Source organism: Schistocerca piceifrons, chromosome 4 (assembly GCF_021461385.2).
Source record: "Schistocerca piceifrons isolate TAMUIC-IGC-003096 chromosome 4, iqSchPice1.1, whole genome shotgun sequence".
In the NCBI taxonomy this organism is placed as follows: domain Eukaryota; kingdom Metazoa; phylum Arthropoda; class Insecta; order Orthoptera; family Acrididae; genus Schistocerca; species Schistocerca piceifrons.
The window spans coordinates 99139387-99162307 of record NC_060141.1 but is presented as its reverse complement, the minus strand read 5'-3'; the positions used below and the strand labels follow the sequence as shown (position 1 = coordinate 99162307).

At 37.9% G+C, this 22921-nt stretch overlaps 1 protein-coding gene across 1 annotated transcript in view; it reads right to left on the bottom strand.

Moving 5' to 3' along the window:
- Nucleotides 1–22921, bottom strand: part of LOC124795630 (beta-mannosidase-like) — a 302941-nt gene that overhangs the window by 146126 nt on the left and 133894 nt on the right. The window contains exon 7 of the mRNA XM_047259702.1: nucleotides 11301–11463. Within this exon, the coding sequence (XP_047115658.1) occupies nucleotides 11301–11463 (163 nt within the window). The remainder of the gene's footprint in view (nucleotides 1–11300; nucleotides 11464–22921) is intronic.

The window sequence follows — 22921 nt, the reverse complement described above, 5'->3', positions numbered from 1 at the left end:
AAGACATGTGGGTTCAGCAATGTCCGAACAAATTTGTGAGGCCTGTGATTGTCATGTTGAATGTAATTTCTGTTCAGTTTGCATGTCAGAAGTTTTGATTTTCCTTTTGAATTCTTTTCTGTAGCTCTGGAACATTGTAGGCTGCTGTTTTTTCATCAAATCTTTTTCAGTTGCTCTGGAACATCAGAGGTCACTATTTTCCCATCAAAAATAGCATAAGTCACATTTTAGATATTCTCCTGTCTCTTTCAGATGCTTACAACTACACCTTCTCATAGCAGCAGTTTTGTAGTCCTATTTCTGAGCTTCTGTGTGGAATCTTGCTTTAAGATATAGCCTACAACATTCAGTAAAATTATTAGAAAGTTTATTCGGCTTTTGTAACATTGAATGCAATTTTCAGGTTTCCCATGTTATTTACATTTGAAATTAATTAAAAATCAACTCTAAAGTAAGTTTTCATTTTTCATGTTACCTTCCTATAATTCTATTCTTATAGCTATTCTCATTATTGAATAAAAATGCCCCATGATTTTGTATGGAAAAATTGGAAAATCACCCACAGTTACAGGGTTAAAACACTCTGTTTCAACAAGACTTACTCCCACATATAAAAAAAATAGAAATTTTACCATGGGAGAAAGAGTTCCCTCTTATATCTTCAGCTGTCAGTTCACATCCTGCTGTGACTAATGACATGTTTATACTGCATGTGCTGTTCACCAGACAGGGATTAGTTGCTGGCACACCCTTACTGTATTTTCTTCTTGTTTTATTCCAAAACAGCATTTGCAGACAAATGGCATACACAAAAATGGATATGTAGATATGCTTCTGATCCTCAGTATATGTGATAATTGGGCTGGTGTTGTTGTTGTTGTTGTTGTTGTTGTGGTCTTCAGTCCTGAGACTGGTTTGATGCAGCTCTCCATGCTACTCTATTCTGTGCAAGCTTCTTCATCTCCCAGTACCTACTGCAACCTACATCCTTCTGAATCTGCTTAGTGTATTCATCTCTTGTCTCCCTCTACGATTTTTACCCTCCACGCTGTCCTCCAATGCTAAATTTGTGATCCCTTGATGCCTCAAAACATGTCCTACCAACCGGTCCCTTCTTTTTGTCAAGTTGTGCCACAAACTCCTCTTCTCCCCAATTCTATTCAGTACCTCCTCATTAGTTATGTGAGCTACCCATCTAATCATCAGCATTCTTCTGTAGCACCACATTTCGAAAGCTTCTGTTATCTTCTTGTCCAAACTGGTGTTACTACTCATAAATATGCTGCTAGGTGTCTTGTCAATGTCATCCAGATAAAATTGCATTTCATTCTCTGGAGTTTTATCTTTGGGAAACAGATTCTCTCCTTCCAGCACTGCATGACAGAGGTCATCAACAGACTCATCGAACTCCAGCTACTGAGAATACTGTTCAGGAGGTCATACAGCAAGAACTCCAGTAGAGTACATGTAGTGTAGCAATGCAGCTGCACGCTTTGCAATGCATGATTGTTGAGATGGTGCATGAGCTTGGCTTGAACACCTATCATTATTCTTTAACACAACAATTGCATCCTGCAGATTGCTGCCTGCAGATACAATTCTGTGAATATTTCCAACAACAACGGGAATCGAGTGACAGCTTCATAAACACTATGATATGGTCAGATGAAGCAGCATTCACTGATGAGGGTGTCTTCAATAATCATGATGCCCACCATTAGTGTCATGTCCAACCATGGATATCAATTCACTTTGGTGTCAACCTCTGGGCCAGAATATTGGGAGACAGGACTTCGAGTCCTTACTTGTTGCCTGCCCAGCTGACTGCATGAAGGTATCATGCATTCCTCTCAAACTATTTGCCTGATACACTGGAAAATGTCCCATTTTGTGTCTGACAGAGATTATGGTTCCAATACGAAGGTGCACCTTCATACTTTGCAATTAATGTACAACAGCTTGAACATTTCCAGAGAAATGGCTCAGATGGGGAGGTCAAGTTTTATGGCCTCTGCATTCACCTGACCTAAATCTCTGGATTTCTTCCAGTGGGTATTCTACTCAGTTGACACAGGTGGAAGAACTGGTAGCACATGCTCATGCTACAGTTGTGTTTGTGGTTACAGCCATGTTGTGAAGAGTCCAGAGCTGTATGATCCAGCAGGTCGCACAATATTTGGATGTGGTCACTTTGACCACCTGCTCTGAGGACAATGTCATGTGGTCATTAATATGGAAATTATTATTGTCACTGGTTGCTAATGTGTTACATCTGAGCAGGTGTAATGCATGTAGTATAAATGACTAGCATACAACTGTGCAATCATCCTTAGCATCTCAAAATTGATATTGTTTTTGTTGTTATTCTGCCATATGACAGTTCATTTGTTTCAACTGTCTATTTCTGACTTGTCTGGCCACATTTTTGTTATGTTCACTGTTACAGAACACTGTACTATGTAAATGTTGAACATGTGTGGCTTAAGAAAAGGTGTAAACTACAGTGTTACATGGGAGAATGAAATTGGGAAGTAAAAACAGATAGGCCTTGACCCAGAATTGAACCCTTGACCTCCTGCATGCCAACCCAAAATGCTATCCACTGCACAGCACTGCTCCTATTATGTTGACAGAGATAGCTACCATACACCATCAATTTATATAATTTTGCATAAAGAGTTCATCTACAACTTGGTACTTGGTAACAGAATTATTTGTATCAGTGTTGTGTGAGTAAACCATAGAATGGTGAAATATTTATTGTGTTATTCCTGGTTATAACACAATAAAAATGGAGATGAGCCAGCAACCATCTACACAGGAAGCTTTACTCATGCTACTTATTCACCAGCAGTACGAAAAGCTGCTACTGAAAATTCTCCAACCACTTCTTCAAAGCTTACTGCAGATGCAAGCAACAGAGCAAGGCTGGCTTTTCCTTCCTTCAGTGAGGCTCTAGAGAATTGGGAAGCCTATGAATCAATATTACTGGAGCATTTCCATGCATCAAGGTAACTGATGCCAGCATCACAAAATCTTTGTTTTTATCTTGGTCAAAACTTGAGATTTACCAGCTACCGTGCAAATTGGACCCTTATCTAAGCATTTAGACCTCACCTTTTCAAATATTCATTCATTGCTGACTAAATATTACCAGTGTCATATCCATGTTATTTCCACCAAGGTAGTAGCACTAAACAGCCAAACCAGACTCATTGAGAATAGGCCACAGAGTTGCAACCTTTATGGTGAAAATATCATTTTGTTACCACTAAAAGTAAGGAGTCCTATGCAGAAGAAATGATTCAGGACATGATCATATGGGGTACTCCAGACAGAGATTTCCAGCAAAAGGTACTTCAACTCGAAGACCCGTATTAGACAAAGTTTTGGACTTAGCATAAAGCTTCAAAGAGACCCAAGGAGCAGCCAAGAAACTGGAATCATGGATCAACATAGCAGTCATTAATGTAAACACATCTGAGCCAGCAGCCAATGGCCACACTCATGGTGATTTGGGTGTAGCAACAGTAAAGGGGGGACACCATCCCATTAAACAAAAACATCCGCCACTGACAATCAAACCAGTCTTGGGTACCAAAATGACTGCTGTCATTTCTGGATTATTTCAAAAAATATCAATGTGGAGACTGCCCTGACAGATGGGCCTGTTGCCAAAAGCCTGTTGCCAAAACTCTTTTGCCAATGGCCATTTAGCTTCTGTATGTTGTAAGCCCTGTCAGGCATGACAGCCTCTTGCCTAACACATGGATATTAATCTGGTAGGTGCTATAGACCATCAAGTGACCTCCAATAAGCTTTTTGTAGAAGTACAAATAGCAGAGAAACCAGTTAAATTACAGGTAGACACAGGCGCAGCCATGAGTATTCTGAATTACGGTACCTATTTGACACTTGAAGCTCCTCCCTTGCAAGAAATAAAGAGATGTTTAATGGCGTATAATAAACATACCATCCCAGTATGTGATCAAGTCAAACTGCCAACAACATATCACAATGTCACCTGCCACATTATTTTATTAGTCATTAACATTGATTCTGCTGAGAACTTGTTTGGACTTGACTCTTTACAGAAATTTGGATTTTCCATGGACGATTCTGTAATTTGATATCATAAGATGTTCTGTACTCAGACCTAGAGACAATTTGCCAGGATTATAAGGACCTGTTCACCCCAGAACTGGGCACACCAAAAGGATTTTGAGGCACACATTGCACTGAAACATAATGACAGCCTTGGTACTTTCAAGCTCATGCCGTTCCTTTGCTCCCAGAGACCAAGCAAAGAAAGAATTGGATCACCTAACTGCAATTGGAGTTCTAGAACCTACTCCTTCTGGTCAATGGGCTACCCCATTAGTTATAGTGTGAACACCATTGGGGGAGATCTGCCTGTGTGGTGATTATAAAGTAACTGTCAACATCTAATCAAAGATTGAGACATATCTTATTCTGAAGCTGGAAGAATTACTGTCAAAATTAAAAGATGGGAACTTCTTCTCTAAAACAGACCTAGTGGATGCAAATCTCCAACTTCCCCTTGATGCAGAACCTCAAAAGTTTCTTACACTTAACATGCCACACAATTTATTATTTGAAATGCCTAATGTTTGGTATAGCAAGTGCCCCCATCATTTTTCAACAGTTTTTGGAGCAATTAGTATTCAAAGTGCATGGGTGAATTAACTATTTAGATGACATAATTGTAACATAGTGAGCCACAGAGGAACACCTTTGCAATCTGAAACCTTTATTTATCTTCTTAAGGGAGGCCAGCCTAAAATGCAGAAAATAAAAATATTATTTTTTTCAGTCTGAAATTGAGTATCTTGGCCACATAATTTCCAGGTCAGGCATTCATTCTCGGTATAAACAAGTTGAAGCCATAATCAAATTCCCCTGACCAACAGTGCTTAAGCAACTTCATTCCTTTCTGGGGAAGATTTCACATTACTGAAAGTTCTTACCCACAGCAGCAACAAAAACTGCCCCTTGTCCCAGTTATGAAAAAAAGGGATGCCTTTGCAGTGGACACTAGCTTGTGAGTGCACCTTCCACAGATTGAAAGCCCAGTTGTTGATGGCCCCATGTCTCACATGTTTTGATCCAACAAAGATCATCTGCTACAGGCATCGGAGCTGTCCTGGCACACAGGGAGGCAGATGGCTCTGAGCACCTTGTGTCCTATGGATCAAAAACATCGACTGACACCCAACGCAGGTACTCCAAGATAGAAACAGAAGAGCTGGCCATTGTCTTTGCATTAAAGACATTCCCAGTTTTTGTTTATGACACCAAGTTTCATCTCATCACAGACCATAAGACACTGATCTCCTTATTGAACCGAGCAGCAAAGATTACAGACAGCACTGCTCACCACACTGGGCTTTATGTTTGGTGAGCTACCAGTATGAGATTCACTTTCACAACATGACTTGGCATGCTAATGCAGATGCCCACTCCCACCTACCATGGGGACCTGGTCCAGAGTTCAACAGAGAAAAAACTCTGTGTTTTCTAATTGATGAAGAAGCAGAAGCCACCGTAGATTCTTTTCCCATTATCAGCTCCAGGGTCACAGATGCATCCAGTAACGATGAGATACTCTGACAAGTCCGGAGTTACATACTTCATGTGTGGCCTAAACAACAATCTCTCAAGGCTTCCAGTGGCATTCCATCAGTTCTTTAATGCCCACCATCAGCTCATGTTAATCAACAGAGTAATTCTGTTCATTTCTGATGAGAGACATCCACAAGTAGTCATTCCTTGTTGTTTATATTGGCACAATCAGCAACTATGGCACCAAGGTCACTGTGGGTATCCCAAACTAAACTTCTGGCTCAAAGGTTCCCTTACTGGCTGGGCATGAACCAGGGAATTGAATAACTCACCGAAACATGTCCACCCTGTCAAAGCCAGCAGGTAGCTCCACAAAATTCACTTTTCCCACCATGTGCCCCCCTGTGGGAGCAGGTACACATTGATTATGCTGGGGCAGAGTTAAGCGTCACATTCTTAATAGTGGTTGATTCTTACACCTGATTTCAATACATTGTCTGCAGTAGTGCCACATCAACCACTCACACCATCACGGCCTTAGAAAAAATTGTTGCGACTGAAGGCCTGTCGAAAATGCTCATAACTGACAATGGTCCACAATTCCATTCAATGATTTTCGTGATTTCTGTCCCCAGAATCACATTCGCCACATTCCAACACCCCCTTCCATCCGCAAACTAATGGAAAAGCCGAGAGGATGGACAGAACTTCCAAAAACTCAAATGAAGAAATACCTCCTGGATCACTCAACTGATCCATCACTAACTTTTTTTCTGACAGTTACAGGTCCACATTCATTGGAGACAAATGTCCTGTGGAAATTTTCCATGGACAGCAGCCCAAGACTCTCTTGAGCCTGCTCATGCCGATGCCATGGCCAGCACCACCATTGCCTGCTTCCAAATTCTGCCCTAGGACCCTGGTGTGGGTGAAAGGATCTGGCCAGCAACCAGCCTGGATTCCAGGAACAATCATCCAACACCAGGGCTGGAATGTTTTCTGGATGCAGCTTCCAGACTGAGTGGTTCTGTGACTTGCCAGTCAACGTCGTCCTCAGTCAGTGTAACATGAGACTTATTCATGCCTTTTGCCCACAGCCAGCTAACCACCACCACACCCCAACAAGAGCAACTTACCCCAGATGTTGCCCAACTCCAGAGTAGTAGTAGTAGTAGTAGAGGGGTTTTGTGGGCGCACGACAGCAAGGTCTTCAGCGCCCGTTCAGTATCATAGTGAGACGGGTGTCAAGGAAAAAAAAAAAAAAGCTCAGAAAATTTACATAAAACGGAACATAAAACACGGGAAACAATCATCGGAAAAGATGTGCTCACCCACACCGAAGCGTGGGATGAAGCAGGGCGTCAGCAGTAAAACATGGACAACACAGGAAGAAAACGAGAGAGGGGGCTAAAACAATGTAGCAGATGGAAGTGGCTGGCTGGCCGCAAGGAAAAAAAGGGAGGAGTCAGCCACTCTGCAATACACTAAAACCTCCAGCCTAAAAGTTTAGGCCAGAGTCCAGACACATCACAAAACTTAAAAACCCCAGACACACACGTCTCATCATTAGCTAAAACACAGGGAAGATCACCATCAACTTGTGCTTCTGCCCTTGCATCACGGTATAAAATGCAGTCTGTTAAAATGTGGCGGACAGAGATGTGCACGCCACAAGCATCACAAAACGGAGGATCCTCCCGCCGTAATAAATAGCTATGCGTCAGAGGACAGTGCCCGATCCGAAGACGTGTGAGGGCCACCTCTTCCCGCCTGAGCAACCGACAGGAGGAACGCCACGGCCGAGTGGTTGACTTTACCGACCGCAGTTTATTGGCCGTCACCGCCAGCCATTCGTCCTCCCACAACTCCATGCACTTCCTGTGGAGTGCAGCGATGACTGACTGCAAGGGGATAGGACACTGGACCACATCCTGCTCTCTGCAGGCCTCCTTGGCAGCCCGATCAGCCTGTTCATTGCCCCAGACAACTCCAGAGGCTGCCTTTCCCGAACTATGAGATATCACCCACTCACCAACCTCGAGTAATTCTGGATTAAGATAAAGACACGCCGCTGACTGCTCCTGCTCCGTGTGCTGCCCACTGCTAACATCGCAGGCCACCTTGTGCATGCATCCCAACCCACAGTGATTGGCCACCCACACCACTCAGTGATTGGCCACCCAGAAAATAAATCAACCCCATCCAACAGCTTCATTAACTGTAGAACCTTATCTAACGCCACTATGGACACCTACAAGTCAGTTCTCATTGTGCTATGTTCTACTCCACAACTCAGGAGGACTATGGTGGACCTGGTGTTCAATTTGGACTGGGCTGTGCTCAGGACTTTGTAATCCGAATGCTATACTGCAACTTGGACTTCAAGGTTCATTAGGCATAGTATATCAAAGAACTTGTGATTCCACCAGAATACTGCCTTCCACTTGCACTTCCTGGACATTGGTATAACTACCATCAATTAACATAATTTTCGATAAAGTGTTCATCTACAACTTGGCACTTGGTAACAGAACAATTTGTATCAGTGTTATGTAAATAAACCATAGACATAGTTATTGTGTTATTCCTGGTTATAACGGAAACTGCAAATTTTTACAATGACTCCTCTTCTCCCTTGTACATTTCTGTAATAAAAACCATTGCCTTTTAAAAAGTAATAGGGCATATAATGGCATGACTCAAGGTCAAAACAAGACTACCATCATAACCAGGCAAACTTCACCCTTGTGTGGAAATTAGTAAATTATTCAGGCATGAAAGTGTTAAATAGTGTACCTATTGAAACCGAAAGTCTTGATCCCAAAGCACCAAAATACAAGAGCAAATTGAAATAGTCTCAGTCACAAAACTCATTCCACTCAATAATTTGTAGCAAAAATAATAGTGTTTGTATGTAAGTTTACTGTATAACTGGAATATGTCATTAGTTGGAGCATCAATTTGGATTCTTTTTTGTTATAAAAGATATAATATTAGTTTTATAGTGTTAAGAAATTACTGATAGGAATGTTTCATAGTGTGTGCTAAATAGACTGGCCAACAATAAAGATTTGTACACAGAAAGATTGATCATATCTCAATGTAACTTTGTATATGTATACACCATTGGAAGATATATCAATGATTAAAGTTGCAGTTCTCAGTGCCAGGCAGAATAGTCACTGAAGTACATTGATGTTGCTCGTGTTTAACATTGTTACAAGACCAGGAAGGGTATATAAGGGGTGCAAACAATGTCAGATGTTGATTGATCACTGTGTAGGGCACAGAGATGCTGCATGCTCACATGAGATAGCATTATCAGCACCTGACAGAAATTGAAAGGGGCCTCATTTTGAGTCTCCATTTGTTTGGCTGGTAAAATTGATCAGTATCCAGATCTGTGAGTCATTTAAGTGTGACAGTGGCCCAATGATGCACTGCATCAGAACATGAGGACAGGCATACTCATTATTAAGTTTCTGGGCAATCACATCTGACCACCGCAAAGAAGTGTTGTTGTATTATACACCAAGCAGCTCATGACCCTTCAGATCTGGGCCTGCCATCCAAGAACAAATAATGAACTCCCTGTGACATTCTATGCCAACTTGCACAACTGTTCAGAGGCTAGTCAGAAGCCTGGCTAAGGAATTACCATCCCATGTGTAGGTTGCCATTAACACCAGTTCACAAACTCACAAACAGCTGCATTTAGAGTGAAGCCATGACTGCAAAGCCTAGCTGCCAATGAATGGCATCAAATTATGTTCAGCAATGAACCATTGTTCTGTACTACCCAAGATGACCATTATTGATGAGTGCAGTGGCAAATGGGGAAAAATGTCACATTCTTCCAAAGGCTTGGAGAACACAGCACTGTTACTCTATGTGTCATGACATGAGCACCCATGGGGTGTGATTTCAGGTCATGGCTGATAGTGACCAAGAGAACTCTGGTAGCACAATGGTATGTCATGGACATCCTGTGTTCTCATGTGTTACCTCTCTTATGATAATATTGTGGTACCATTTTTCAGCAGGACAATGCTTGCCCACACATCTCTGTAAACTGCCTGTGTGATGTTAGGTATTCCTGTATCCAGAAAAAATCTGTACATTGTAGAACATGTGTAGGATGAGGTCTGTCACAGTGCCATTATTGATGATATCAAGGACCAATTACAGAATTTTTGGGCTATCTCATACCCGGAGACGACACAATGGCTTTATGACTTTTTCCCAACTGGATGCATACAGGACACAGGGTGTCTACATCATTCTGATATTGTCCAGTTCCTTCTAAATCTGACTTAATTTTGTAATCACAGAAATTACATCACATCACCTCTCAACCCAAGAAGTTAAGTTCCGTTTCCTCCAATCCTTCTGCGTACTTCACTTTTTTTTGTCAGGCAGTGGGCTAATTCTGATGTCTTGTTGTATTATGTGCTTCATTTATTTTTATGTATTATGGTGTGCCATTAACTGATATGAATACTATCATGAGTCTACCATATTGTGCTTTTCTGTGTTCATTATTATAAAATTTTTAAAATGTATTTGTATCTGTAAATATTATAACATTGACTTATTCCATATTCTAGCAACTATAATGCTAATAAAATCAATGGAATTCATAATAAAATAAAAATGATAATAACAAATAATCTATTTTGCTCCTCCCATTAACATTTTGACCATCCTTGAGTACCTCAACAACATCAGCAACTGGTACAAAACTGATGAGAGGCCCACTCAAAATTGCTAATGTCTAGTTGACTCATCTGATGGGTTTGTTCATGTATCATTGGATGAATTTTTGGATATAGTAAGTGGGTAATTTCCCCACCTCCCATCAAAAAAGAAAAGGAAAAAAATTAAATATATTAAGTGTCATGTAATATTTTGTGTAATGTAATGTCTTGGATAGACATCTTTTATTAACCTGACACATTCTACATCATCACAAAGTGTCGTATTTGTGATCTATGGAACTAGTACTAATCTAATATAATCTAATCTTGTACATTTAGAGTTGTCCCTGCTGCTGCTGAAGCTCAATAAAACAAATATTTGTGCTTACCCAGGTCATTCCAGTATTATATTATTGACCAGATTGTTGTATGATCCCAATCAACTAACGGGCAAGTTTTAGGATGGGACAGCACAAACTTATCAGTTGGCACTCTGATCCTGCAACTGTTGACATACAGAACTTCCCTAACTGCTAAAAAGTAAAATAACCTGTACTGTTTCTAGTCAAGTAAGATCTTGACCAGTTTGTGAGATTCTTATTAATGGTCTGCTGCATCCAGCTTCCTTCTGCTGCAATGTTAAAGTTGTACAATTTGAAGTCGGCAGAACCTTGGCACTCGTATCTTGCTTACAACAAACTTCTAATACTTTTTTTAAACTTTAGAATTTTTACACTAAATAAAAACATTTTCTTAACATGTGGTTCCCTGAATTGTTTCAGATAAGTCTTTGATTGCTAATGACCATGTAATATAAACTGCTGTGTGCTACTGAATAATTAGCCTGCCATTTTACTGTGAGCCTATAACACACGAACATGTGTTAGCTTGTTAAAGAATCAACGGAAATGGCATGTTAGCCAGAATCGGATGATAGCACATTCAAATAGAAATTTTACAGTAAGAACTAGATATTTACTTGTTTTGGTCATCAGTTTGCTTGTTGAAATTTTTACTGACCTTTCTCTGCATCTTCTGCCACAGGTACTTGAACTATATTAATTCTCCTATAACCAATATATTTTTCTATGGTGTATAATCCATCCTCATCCATACATTCAGCATATGTCCGATATTGATACTGTTCACCCATGCCATTGGGCCACCAATTCATCACCTCATCCTGTAAAATTAATACATTGATAAAACAAGTTGAGCACAAAGTATGTTATGTTTTTGATTTCACGGAATTAATATCAAGAAATTAAAATATCTCCTTTACATGCTTAGAGTATGTAAAAAGAGTGTGCTATCTATAAAAGGCAATAAGATAAAAAAAACAAAATTGCAATTAAAAATAGAAAGAAATACACACACACAGTCCAGTACAACTCACAGTTTACTAAGACCAACTCCCCCCCCCCCCAAAAAAAAAAAAAAATTTAAGGATACTTTCTGTGTAAAGGATGGAACTATACTAATACTGATAAAAGGCTATAACCATAAGAATATATAAAATATGGTAGGAACATTGCACTTAATTTTGTCACTGAGTAATTAATGAAGTTATTAAAACCATTGTTTGTTCTGCTTATTCCATGTAAATCCAAGTGATAACATTGATTTCTGGCCAAATTTTATGCATGAAACAAATAAGAGCAATTGTAACACTTCTGTATGTGTGTCAAATTTACTTGAGTTTATTATTTTCAATTTGAATCTCTAAAAATTACAATACTAACAATCTAGTAATTGTTTGAAAATGTACATTGGTTTGGGAGTTGTGTCTGATGTTTGTGATGGACCACCTATGTTGCTTTGAGTAATAAAATGTTATGAAAAGTATAAAGGTGTATCTTTTACTCAAATCATTTAGCACACTCAATAGATTAAAAACTCAAATTTTGTTTATTGCTGATCTGATGTTTGCGACAGACCACCTGAAACACTATGAAAACAAAATGTTATGAAAAGTATAAAGGCATACCTTTGACTCAGTGCATTTAGCCCACTGAAATGGTTTTACATCCAAATTTTGTTCTTGTGAAGAATTCCAGGACATCAAGGAACAAAAAGTGAACTAACTGATTTACACCGCCCATCTGAATTGTTTATATTTTATTGAGTTTTAACTGCAGCAAGTTTATATAAGCCATTTTCATTTATGAATAAGAGCTCATATCTCATGTAGTTTTCTTCTGTAATTTTGCATGTGACAAGTACACTGAGGGATACCATGTGTCTTGCAGTAACTCAATGAGATGTATCTGCATGGTCATTTGTGCACATTCGACACATCATTGATCTAGTGCATAATATTGCTGGAAATGATATACAAAGATACAAAGGATTGTAAAATTTGATTCATTTCACTCATTTGTCAGTCCTAGAGAGATATAGATATTTGATTATTTCTGTATTGAGAAATTTCTTGTATAAGAATTTAATGTATGGTTATGGGAAAATATACAGATATTGTTTTTGAAGAAACTCTTTTTTTTATTTCATTTAATTTAATGTAATGTTATTACTTTATTTATTTAATGCTATGTTATTACTTCAGGCATTATTCAAGTCTGAGGAGAAATGAAGTCAAGTCAAGATATAATTACAGCTATTATGCAAATCAATAAAGCAAAAAATAATCTTATTGAAAGCAAGGAATGTAAGGGAACATTACGTTTTTGTGCCCTGGTAGTTGTACCTGGAACATTCATGATGGAACTGTATCAAATTGATAAAGAATGTTAACAACAACTGGAAGCTGGGAATAATTGAGAAGAAGTTGAAATATTAATTAAAGGTTTTGGGAAGTTATCAATGATAACTAGGTAAACAGCAGAACATTAAGAAGAAGTGTGTAGATAAATCATATGTGGAAAGTCAAACATTTAAGAATAAATAATTTTGTTAATAAGTAACAATCAAAGATATTGGTGAAAGGTACTTCACACAAGATTATTAAGTCCACAAGATGGAAAATAGCTGGCCAACAACTACTAAGGGTGATGCTGTATTCATCGCACTCCCAGAAATGATGTAGCATCTAGCAGTATCAATGGCAGTTGCTCATCAGCCTGCAAAAATCCAGTCTCACTGAGCGCAGCGACCAGACTTGTCATCGGCATCTTGATACAGCAACTTCAGTAAGCTGTACTGAAGGCAAATTAAATTTTATTTATTTTTTTGTTGAGTGGAAGTAGATTTTGATTTCAGAAAATTTTGTTTTTAACAGTGTTTATTGGAGAAGAGTAATTGAAAACTTATTATTGCTTACTTGTATGCTAGTGCTGACTCGGAGAATGAAAGAGCATTTGAAAGATCTTAAAGTTTCACATAGCACTAGTGCTGACTTAAAAGCAGATATAAGGAAGTTAAATACAAAAATATATGACTGAAGTGCTGATTTAAATGCCAATCTAGATAAGACAAATGATAAAATGGCAGGAAAATTGGTTTTAAATGTACAAATAGGCACCCAGAGTGTTTGGGATGAGAAGGCTATTGCTGAAACAAATGTCCAGTTAGATCAGAATAGGTCAACACATTATTGGCTCAAGTCAGGAAAAACTAGAAATTAATAATAAAATATCAAAAAAAGAAACTGAAATTTCGATTTTCACAGGTGAGTTACATTCTGAAATTATTAAGCAGTGTGACTTAGTTAGGAAACAGATTATAGATTTAAAAGAGATTAAAGATATCTGATATGCTCAAATCTTCCCATAAGTAAAATAATATAATTATTTATTGGCCATGGTTTGTAGAGCTATGCATGTGGAGTAGGAAAGATGCTGCTATTAACTAACATGTAACTACCATAAATTAAATATTTATTGCACATTAAACAACATGCTTTGGACCACCTTTTGACATTTCCTGAGAAGCTGTGTCAAACAATAATTAACTACAACCTTGATTACCTGTAACATGTTTTAAACAAAAAAATTAAAAATTCCAATTTATAAGGAAAAGAAAGACAGAATGAAAATTAAACTGATTTAAATAGAATAAAGTTCTTAAAAATTTCTTGTATAAGCTTTCAAAAGATGAATGCTGTAATACAGTAATATACAAATGCCTTCCAAAGGACATGACTTTAAATAACCCAGCTAGCACTCAAGCTTATTTCAAGGTGGGTATTGAGTTTAGGTTCAGTTGAAAATTCAAGTTTGAAAAATCAACCTGTTACACAGCTTATTTCAAGGTGGATATTGAGTTTAGGTTCAGTTGAAAATTCAAGATTGAAAAATCAACCAGTTACTCAGTTTACATCAAGCTGTAAAAATTTAGCTTGAATTAAAATAATTTTCCCAAGCTTGAAATAAACTGTAATTTCCCTGGAAGGCTGTACAGCAGATGCATGCACAGCATAGCTTCCATAGATGTCCACGGGAAGTGCCACAAGCGTTTATAAGCCTTGCACAATGCACTGACTCTGCTAGGTTTACGGCCATTTTACTTTTGTGACGCGCGTTAATGATTGTTGACTGTTGTGAAGTTTGTTTTATACCGGAAAATAGTTCGGAAAGTGTGTGGCGTCCCCTGCCTTACTGCTACACTGGGTCTGAAGAAGATATACAGTGTATTACAGGTACGTTGGTGCATTTTTCTCTACTGGTATGTTAATATTACAAATGTTAAATATTATTACGTAACGTAAAGAAATATCATATTCTTTTACGTAAAAAAATTGAGCCTGGATGAAAGTGAAATGGATTACCAGCTAAGAATACACATTACAAGTTGTTGAGCACCAATAAATTAAAACTTAATGTTATTTTACCTTATAAAATCTCGCATTTTTATATATGTCGCCCTATTACATTTGTTTACTTGTAAGTACTCGCGTGTGTCACACCATGAATGAATAATCGTGAAGTGTGAAAAGTGTCTTTGTGAATACAAATAGTAATGACATGGTGAACGGGAAAAAGTGCTCAAGAACCAGTCACTACATAGGTGTCAGTCTTTTTTATTTACGTAGCTTTGACTGCTCTTCATCTGCTCTTAATTTTGTTGTTCCCTAGGTGAAATAATACTGTGAGGCCTACAGGTACTTTTTAATTTTATTGTTATTTGTAATGTGGCTGAAATCTAAAAAAAGGCGATATTAAAGTATGACAAGGAGAACATTTTTTGTTCTTTTACATTTCAGTTCCACTGAACTGGTAATTTCTTAAATTCATTTCGATTTCATCTTTTATTTCATTTTGATTCAGTTTTACTCACCGAAAAATAATTGTGGATAGAATAAAATGTCTACATTTTTCTAAGCCGTAGTTTCCTTATAAGCTTACAGTATGAGGTGTATATGATTTCAAGTAATTGTTTCTTTATAATTCAGTTTAAATGGCCCTGAAATTGTTAGAAATAGTGATGTGTGGCTTCTTCATGAAGTCATCGCAAAATTACCCAAATATCATCTTTACTTTAAAAATTTCAAACAAAAAGTTATTTCAAATTGCTTTAAAAACTCTTTGGAATGAAGTCACCAGAAGCAGCTGCTTACTCAGTGACGTTTATACTAGTTAATGATTTTTACTGCATCAGTGAGTTTGAAGTTATTTTGGCAATCTGGGGCATAAATTATATTTAGGTTGATCAGTTTAAACTATTTACATTTTTTATGTTTAGGTATGGCTAACATTTTCTTTTACCTTTTACAGGATCATTATACCAGCAGAAGTCAGCAATATTTGATCCTGCTCTGGTCTGTGTGCTGGGGCCGGAGGGGCTTCAGAATAATTAAATTTTAAAATAAAACAATTTTAAACACTTTGAAAATAAAAAAAATTAAACATACATGTCTTGATAATTTTTTTCACACCATTTCCATTCTGGTATTTATTTAATTAATTAGGTTCAATAAATTCAGTTTTAACAATTATATAGCTTAAAACAAGCTGTAAATACCAGGCTGTATTCCACGTGTGTAGATACAGCTGGAGCCAAACTTGATAAGTCAAGCTTGAAATATAGCTTGAACTCTGCCAACTTTGATGTTTGTTTCAAGCTTGAATCCAACTAACAGGCCTGAATACTCCCGCTTTGATCAAGCTTATATACTTGAACTACATCTGGAAACAAGTTTGAAACCGGCTTACTGTGCTATCTGGGAAAACTGGGAATTAAAATTCAGTGTCATATGCCCAGGCAGGCACCACATTAACACATGAAGGCGTGGATAGATTGCGAACCATCACAACCACTGACTAGCTGTGACCCTGCATACCATCAACTCAATAGTAAAAACCACAGAATATGGTACGGTTTCCTAAAACACACAAAAGCCCTCTAAGCACTAAAATATAAATTAAACAGATGAACTAAAATGACCCCTGCTTGGTTTCAATTTTTAATCAAAAAACACACAGTAAATTTTCCTATTAATAAACAAGGTGAAGGAGCCCCAAGATTAAATATTTTCACTTAAGGTCTCCGTAATGGCGAAGTAATTTAAGACACACAATTTGACTGTGATCATAATTCCAGTAACACAGACTGTTATACTGGAGCAACCTTCGAATTGAACAATCATTTGACAACACCTTAATGGCATGATAATTCACAAGTATTTAAACTTGACAATGACAACTAGTATGTGCCATACAACTGTCAGAAAATCCACTGTGTACCAGTTCAATTCATAGGCTCTAGTCCACTGGAACAACTTCCAAACATAATTATATTTAAAAAAAAGCACGCCTGCAACTTTGTACTCTGACTTAACTGATATGAATGTGAGGTTCACATTATACCAGACAATATATTGAGAGAATGTACAACATAAAATTACCAAATACAATACTGACCACTGAAAACCAGGATGGCAGTGAATATCAGTTTTATATTTGCAGACCAAGTTCACTATTTTGCGTCTAACAAGTAAAAGGTAATTGCTCACACTAACCAGCAAAAGGTAAGAGCTCACCAAATTAAATAAATCTGCACTGCCTCCACCACATTTATGGTGGATGTGGTTCAAAATGGTTCAAATGGCTGTGAGCACTATGAGACTTGGCTGCTGAGGTCATCAGTCCCCTAGAACTTAGAACTACTTAAACCTAACCAACCTAGGACATCACACACATCCATGCCCGAGGCAGGATTCGAACCTGCAACTGTAGCAGTAACGCAGTTCCAGATTGTAGTGCCTAGAACCGCTTGGCCACCCCGGCCGGCTATGGTGGATTTCCAAGTTTTTGTAGCCTTCAGTAAAATTAAAGTGGGACTCAATACTTGGTCATGTTGTGGGGCGGCGGGTGAGTTTGTTAAATAATCTACTGTATAAATGCTTGCGTGTTGAATCAGTTTCTAGCTTTTAGAATGTTGTTAATGCTGTCTTTTGCCGTTCTCAACACTGGCTCTCTATTTACTTCGTGGCCCCCAGAAAGTGATTTAATAAAACTTGGAGCCAGTAAATAGATATCCTAGTGCCCACTTTACCTGAGAATGTTCTTATAGCTGCAGCTTATAGCTCTGAGGAATTAGGAGATTGTCCGGGATTTCTAATCAAAAACGGTTTTCCAAAATAGTTGAGTATATTCTGAAATTCACTGATAAAAACCACAAGTATCCCTACAACCTAACTAACAGAGCAGTTCAGAGTCTAATGCGCTGATGCAACTATAAATGTCCGAATTAAATGTTAAAAAAGAATGCTCGCCATAATTTGATGAAAATACTTCATCAAACGCCACGCTAAATATTTGGTAGAATGTCTGTCCCGCGACGGCACGTGAAAATACGACAATACGCAAACTGAAGCTAGATAATAAAAATCATTCCAGAATTAACACTTCACATGAAATGTTTTCATGGTTCCGCGTATCTCTAGTAACTTAATACGGCACCCGAGGCTGTTTGTAGCAGATACACTGATGCGACGCGACTACCGACACAGATGGCGTGTCATTCAGCGTCTGGAGAGAACTGGGGCCTTGCTTCCTCGCGCAGTGTTCTTATATATAAAGCCGCGGTGCGGACGGCTGAGGGATCGCCTGATCAAATCCGCTCTCCCGACTAGCCGCTGGGCTAGTAACGCACCACTTCAAGATACATAATAATTTATAGCTTCTTTGGCTGATGGCCGAAGAAGCTCTTAATTTAAACGTGCATTCAGCACGCAGGTAAGTATTAATAATAAAATTTTGACGTGGCTAAGCTAAATACTTTGAGCGAGAGAATTAATTAAATTACCCTGCACGCAGCAGATGAGCTCTGAACTGTCCCTTTTGAGATCCGCTATCGCTATAATTTTATAGGTATTAAAAAGAAACTTTACACATCTTCATAATCATAGCGGACCTCCAACCTATTTAAATCTAAACATCCTAGCCTTATTTATTAATCTACTTAATCTATCTTGCTTCCTTCAGTTTTGAGACGAAAACCAGAAAATCATGAATTTCCACTAAAGTCTTAATTTGTGAAATCCAAAGTACTGTTTTTATTAAATCATTATGAAAGATGAATCTAAATATAAATTTTGAAGTCTCTAGCTCTTTTCTGTTGCGCCAATGATTTTTCCAGAAAAACGTCCAAATCTCGGAAATGGCTGAAGTTATCGAACTGATATTTAACACACATTAATTTAGTATTATTTCTGACATGCTAGAAAAGTTTTAGTTCATTTGCTTGATTTTAAGGTATTGCGCAACATTTATGACGTCAGAGCTAGTTACAGCAGACTGGCTGGCACACGATGGAAACTAATGTGAATTTACTACAGCGTGAGTAGGCTGCTTCCCTACATCACCCTCTACTTAAATTTTTTGTTTATGAATGTTAATGAATAAAAAAAAATTTAATTACAAAAAGGGAAGCAAGAGTACAGTTTAACTCCCTATGAAAATTTAAAATCGAAATATAAACCTGTAGAAACATTAAAGAAAACTTATTACCTACATTAATTATTTAAATTGTAGGCATGTTCACTGCCTTTTTAAACAATGTCATTACTCAAAATTTTAAGCAAAGTCAACGAAATATTTTGACATACATATTGCCTTAGACAAACAAACACATACAAATTGAAAAATTATAAAAATCTTAACTACATTAAATACATTTTTACATACACATATTCAAAGAAAATAACATGATACATAAACAGATGATTATCTCTTAGCAGTCTTTTCTAAACCTGAAAGAAAAGTTCACAAATAATTTTTACACACGTGGTTGTAGCCGCTTAGGCTGGCGTCCTACACTTCCATTCACAAGGGTAGAGGAGGGGAAGTTGCTATGGTGTGCGTCCTTCACGTTCTCTCTAAATTACATGGGGGAAAGGGGAGGGGTCACTGTGAGTTGTGTCCAAGTCACTCCACGCTTTCACGCAGCTACCAGGCTGCCATTATCTGGTTTGTCCTGTAGAACAAACAAAAAGAGTGCCTCAGACTCTGTTCACTTAATATCTAAGGGTGGGTCACAATGAAATGGGGATATATACATTTTATCCTTCAGTATGTTGCTGGAACAAAGTTAACAGAATTTTTTTTTTTCTCAATTCTACTCTCGTGGTTACTTAATTGTCATAAAATCGGTAAACAAATGGTTCAAAACGCCGTTAGTCACGTACTGGAGAAAATTTATGCTCCTAAGGCATACAATCATAAATCATATTTAATCTGAATTTATCATTTCTGGGCCGGAACACTGAACCAATGCTCGGTACATTTCTGACAAATCTGCATCTTATTTACTTAACTGGCTCATCTTTGATTACTTTATTCTTAGAGATAGTATGAGTATGATTAGTGGTTGTTTTCTCAGCTTCTTTGTACATGTGAGTAACTTTTGGTAATAGTACAGTTGTGAGTGTTCAAAACACACTACGTTTAGTTAACTACTAAAGCCACTTATTGGTCCTCTGCTGTTGTCAGTTCCACATCTGCAATTAGGTACTTACTTACTTTGAAGTGTATTTATGCTGAGCTAAAATAATGTTTCACGTCTGTCAGTATGTTATTTATTTATTTTGCTAGTGCATGTACTTAAGTAATACTCACTCCATTTAAATTTAAAGCATAGGAAAGCACATTTATTTCATATTCATAGCGTACTGCAGCTGATTAGTTCGCTCACGTGGCAATCCATTTCCACTCGATCGGACGCTGAAACCTCAGGTAGTCTCTCTCAGACCTACCACTAAAGTGCATCAAGTAATTATGGACGAGCGTAATGCTAAATTCCTTAAACCTCTAGGACACCATGAGCTGCTCTGTCTCATTTAACATAAGGGTACCTATGGTCGCATTCACGCCTCCAACTCATAACCTCAATACATGTAGGTGTATCCTGTCACACACTACACTAAAATAATGGCCAGCTCCAACCTTATAAATACTTCAGGGACGTGTCCTTCACGTCTCAACCACAAACACTGCTCAATTCTATTACACTGCCTTTCCTTGCTACACCAGGTGAGTTTAATCTTACAACTTATCTGCATATTTTTCATAACACTAAGCAATCTCTTTTACTATTTCTTAGTTAGCTCTAATGCATACACTAGGTTTCAATACCACTTCAGATCCTGCTTGTACATGAATTCATACATCTTTTTAAATTATTGTTGGTGGACCATTTCCAATAAAACAACACTTTGTACTTACTATATTACCAGGGTACTATACATAATTGTTACTCAAATACATTTGTATCTTAATTACGTCATACTTCTCTATTGTTTGTCACTATTAGGTTTGTCACATTAGGTATTTTTTTTTCACTAATCGGTAGATAGAATGGTTACATAACTCAAGGCTTGATAGTCATAACGGAAAATTTTAGTATTTGGAAAGAAAAGGTCGAAATTTTTGAAGACAGGAAAGAGGAAGAATGAGTGAGACCTGAAAAGGAAAGAAGATCTCACACAGCTGGGACTGCACAGCTGCCACACTGTGTAGAGGTTACAGAACAACCTCCTCCCTACAGCATTCATTGGTTTAATGCTGTAAAGAAGGGTTAGAAATTTTAGGTGGATAGAAAAGATGAAGAGTGAGTGAGACCTGAAAAGGAAAGAAGATCTCACACAGCTGGGACTGCACAGCTGCCACACTGTGTAGAGGTTAAAGAACAACCTCCTCCCTACAGCATTCATTGGCTACCTATGAATCTGCCACGTCGATCTGAAAATACTTTATGATGCCTTTTTAGAACCTGTCTCAGTTCTTCCTTTGTATTGTCTGAAATCTTATAGATTTCCTGCAATTTAGCTTCTATCTTGTCTAACATAATTGCTTCTTCTTCTTCTGTGTTCAGCTTACTGTTATTAAGATTAACATCTTCGTCCCAATACCTCCTATTTTTCAGAACTCGTATAGGCAGCTCCCAAGTTTCATGATCAGTTACTACATGTTTATCACTAAAAGGTACTATAATTACTCCGGTTATTGGCAAGACCATTTTTAACTGGCTTCTTTCAAAGTCAACAACACTCTGATATTTTGACAAGAAATCTATGCCAATTAAAACCTCAATACTGAGATTATTTACAATTAAACATGGATGATCAATTAAATTACCATTAATATTAAAGGGCAGTAAAGCTTCTTGCTTTACCGTTTTTGACACTTTGCCAGTAGCACCAATTATTCTTAGTCCTGATACCCTCATTACAGTAAGTTTGTCTTTACCAGGTAATGCATCAAAGAAGGACTGAGATATTGCACTCACCTCACTTCCACTGTCTAAGAGACAACGTACATTGATACCCAACATATTCTCTATTATTATAGGGTGGCTTATTCTAGGTTGTACAGGTGGTTCCTCAGATTCATCTAGTAGTTCCTTTTGGATTTGTCTCCAACTAAAGTGATCAACATCTGTCTTCATTACATTTAGGTCACAGTGTGTAGGGGTTTCCTGAATTACATTTTCAGCTGCCTTTTCCAGTCGGTCTATTAATTTTAAATCGAAACACCGCACGACTTCATTACATTTAGTTTGCTGAACATGACCCAAATTACTGTAGTCTGAGCGATTCTGCGCCTCCAGACCGGGCATAACATTAGTTACAGCTAAACCACTTTCACCATTATCGTCGGTTTCCTTCTCAAGTGACAACTGGTCACAGCTACTGGGTTCATCGACCCCAAACTGCCTACCCTCTACATTCACACTTATCTCCTGTTCTAAATCTATTAGTACATTATCAACATCCTGCACAGGCACTTTAGATAAGAGCACATCATCCTCATTGTAAATATAAGCATGAATTTCTTCTGCTTCTTCACCTGACAATTCAGTATTTTGTAGCTCATCCCTACTGTTACACTGCTGCGCCTTCTCTTTCTCTTCCCACTTAGAAAGCGTCTCTAACACGGTATCTATCAAATACTGTGAGTGATCTAATATTTCTGTAGTATCCTTAGGTGCTACCGACATTTCATCCATCTGTTCAGTTTGAGTATTCTGATCTGTCTTATCAATTCCCGTAACTACTGGCTTAGGAAAAGTAACCGCCTGGTGAGCGCCAGTGTCCTCATAGACGGGAACTAGTTTTCCTGCCTCGGCCTACTGCTGTTTCCTTTATTTTCATTATAGTTAACTGGCACAGCATTACTTTCCGTACTGTTGTTTACATGCATATTTCTGTTTGGAACAAAATTATTATCCCTTGGACGCCATTGTTG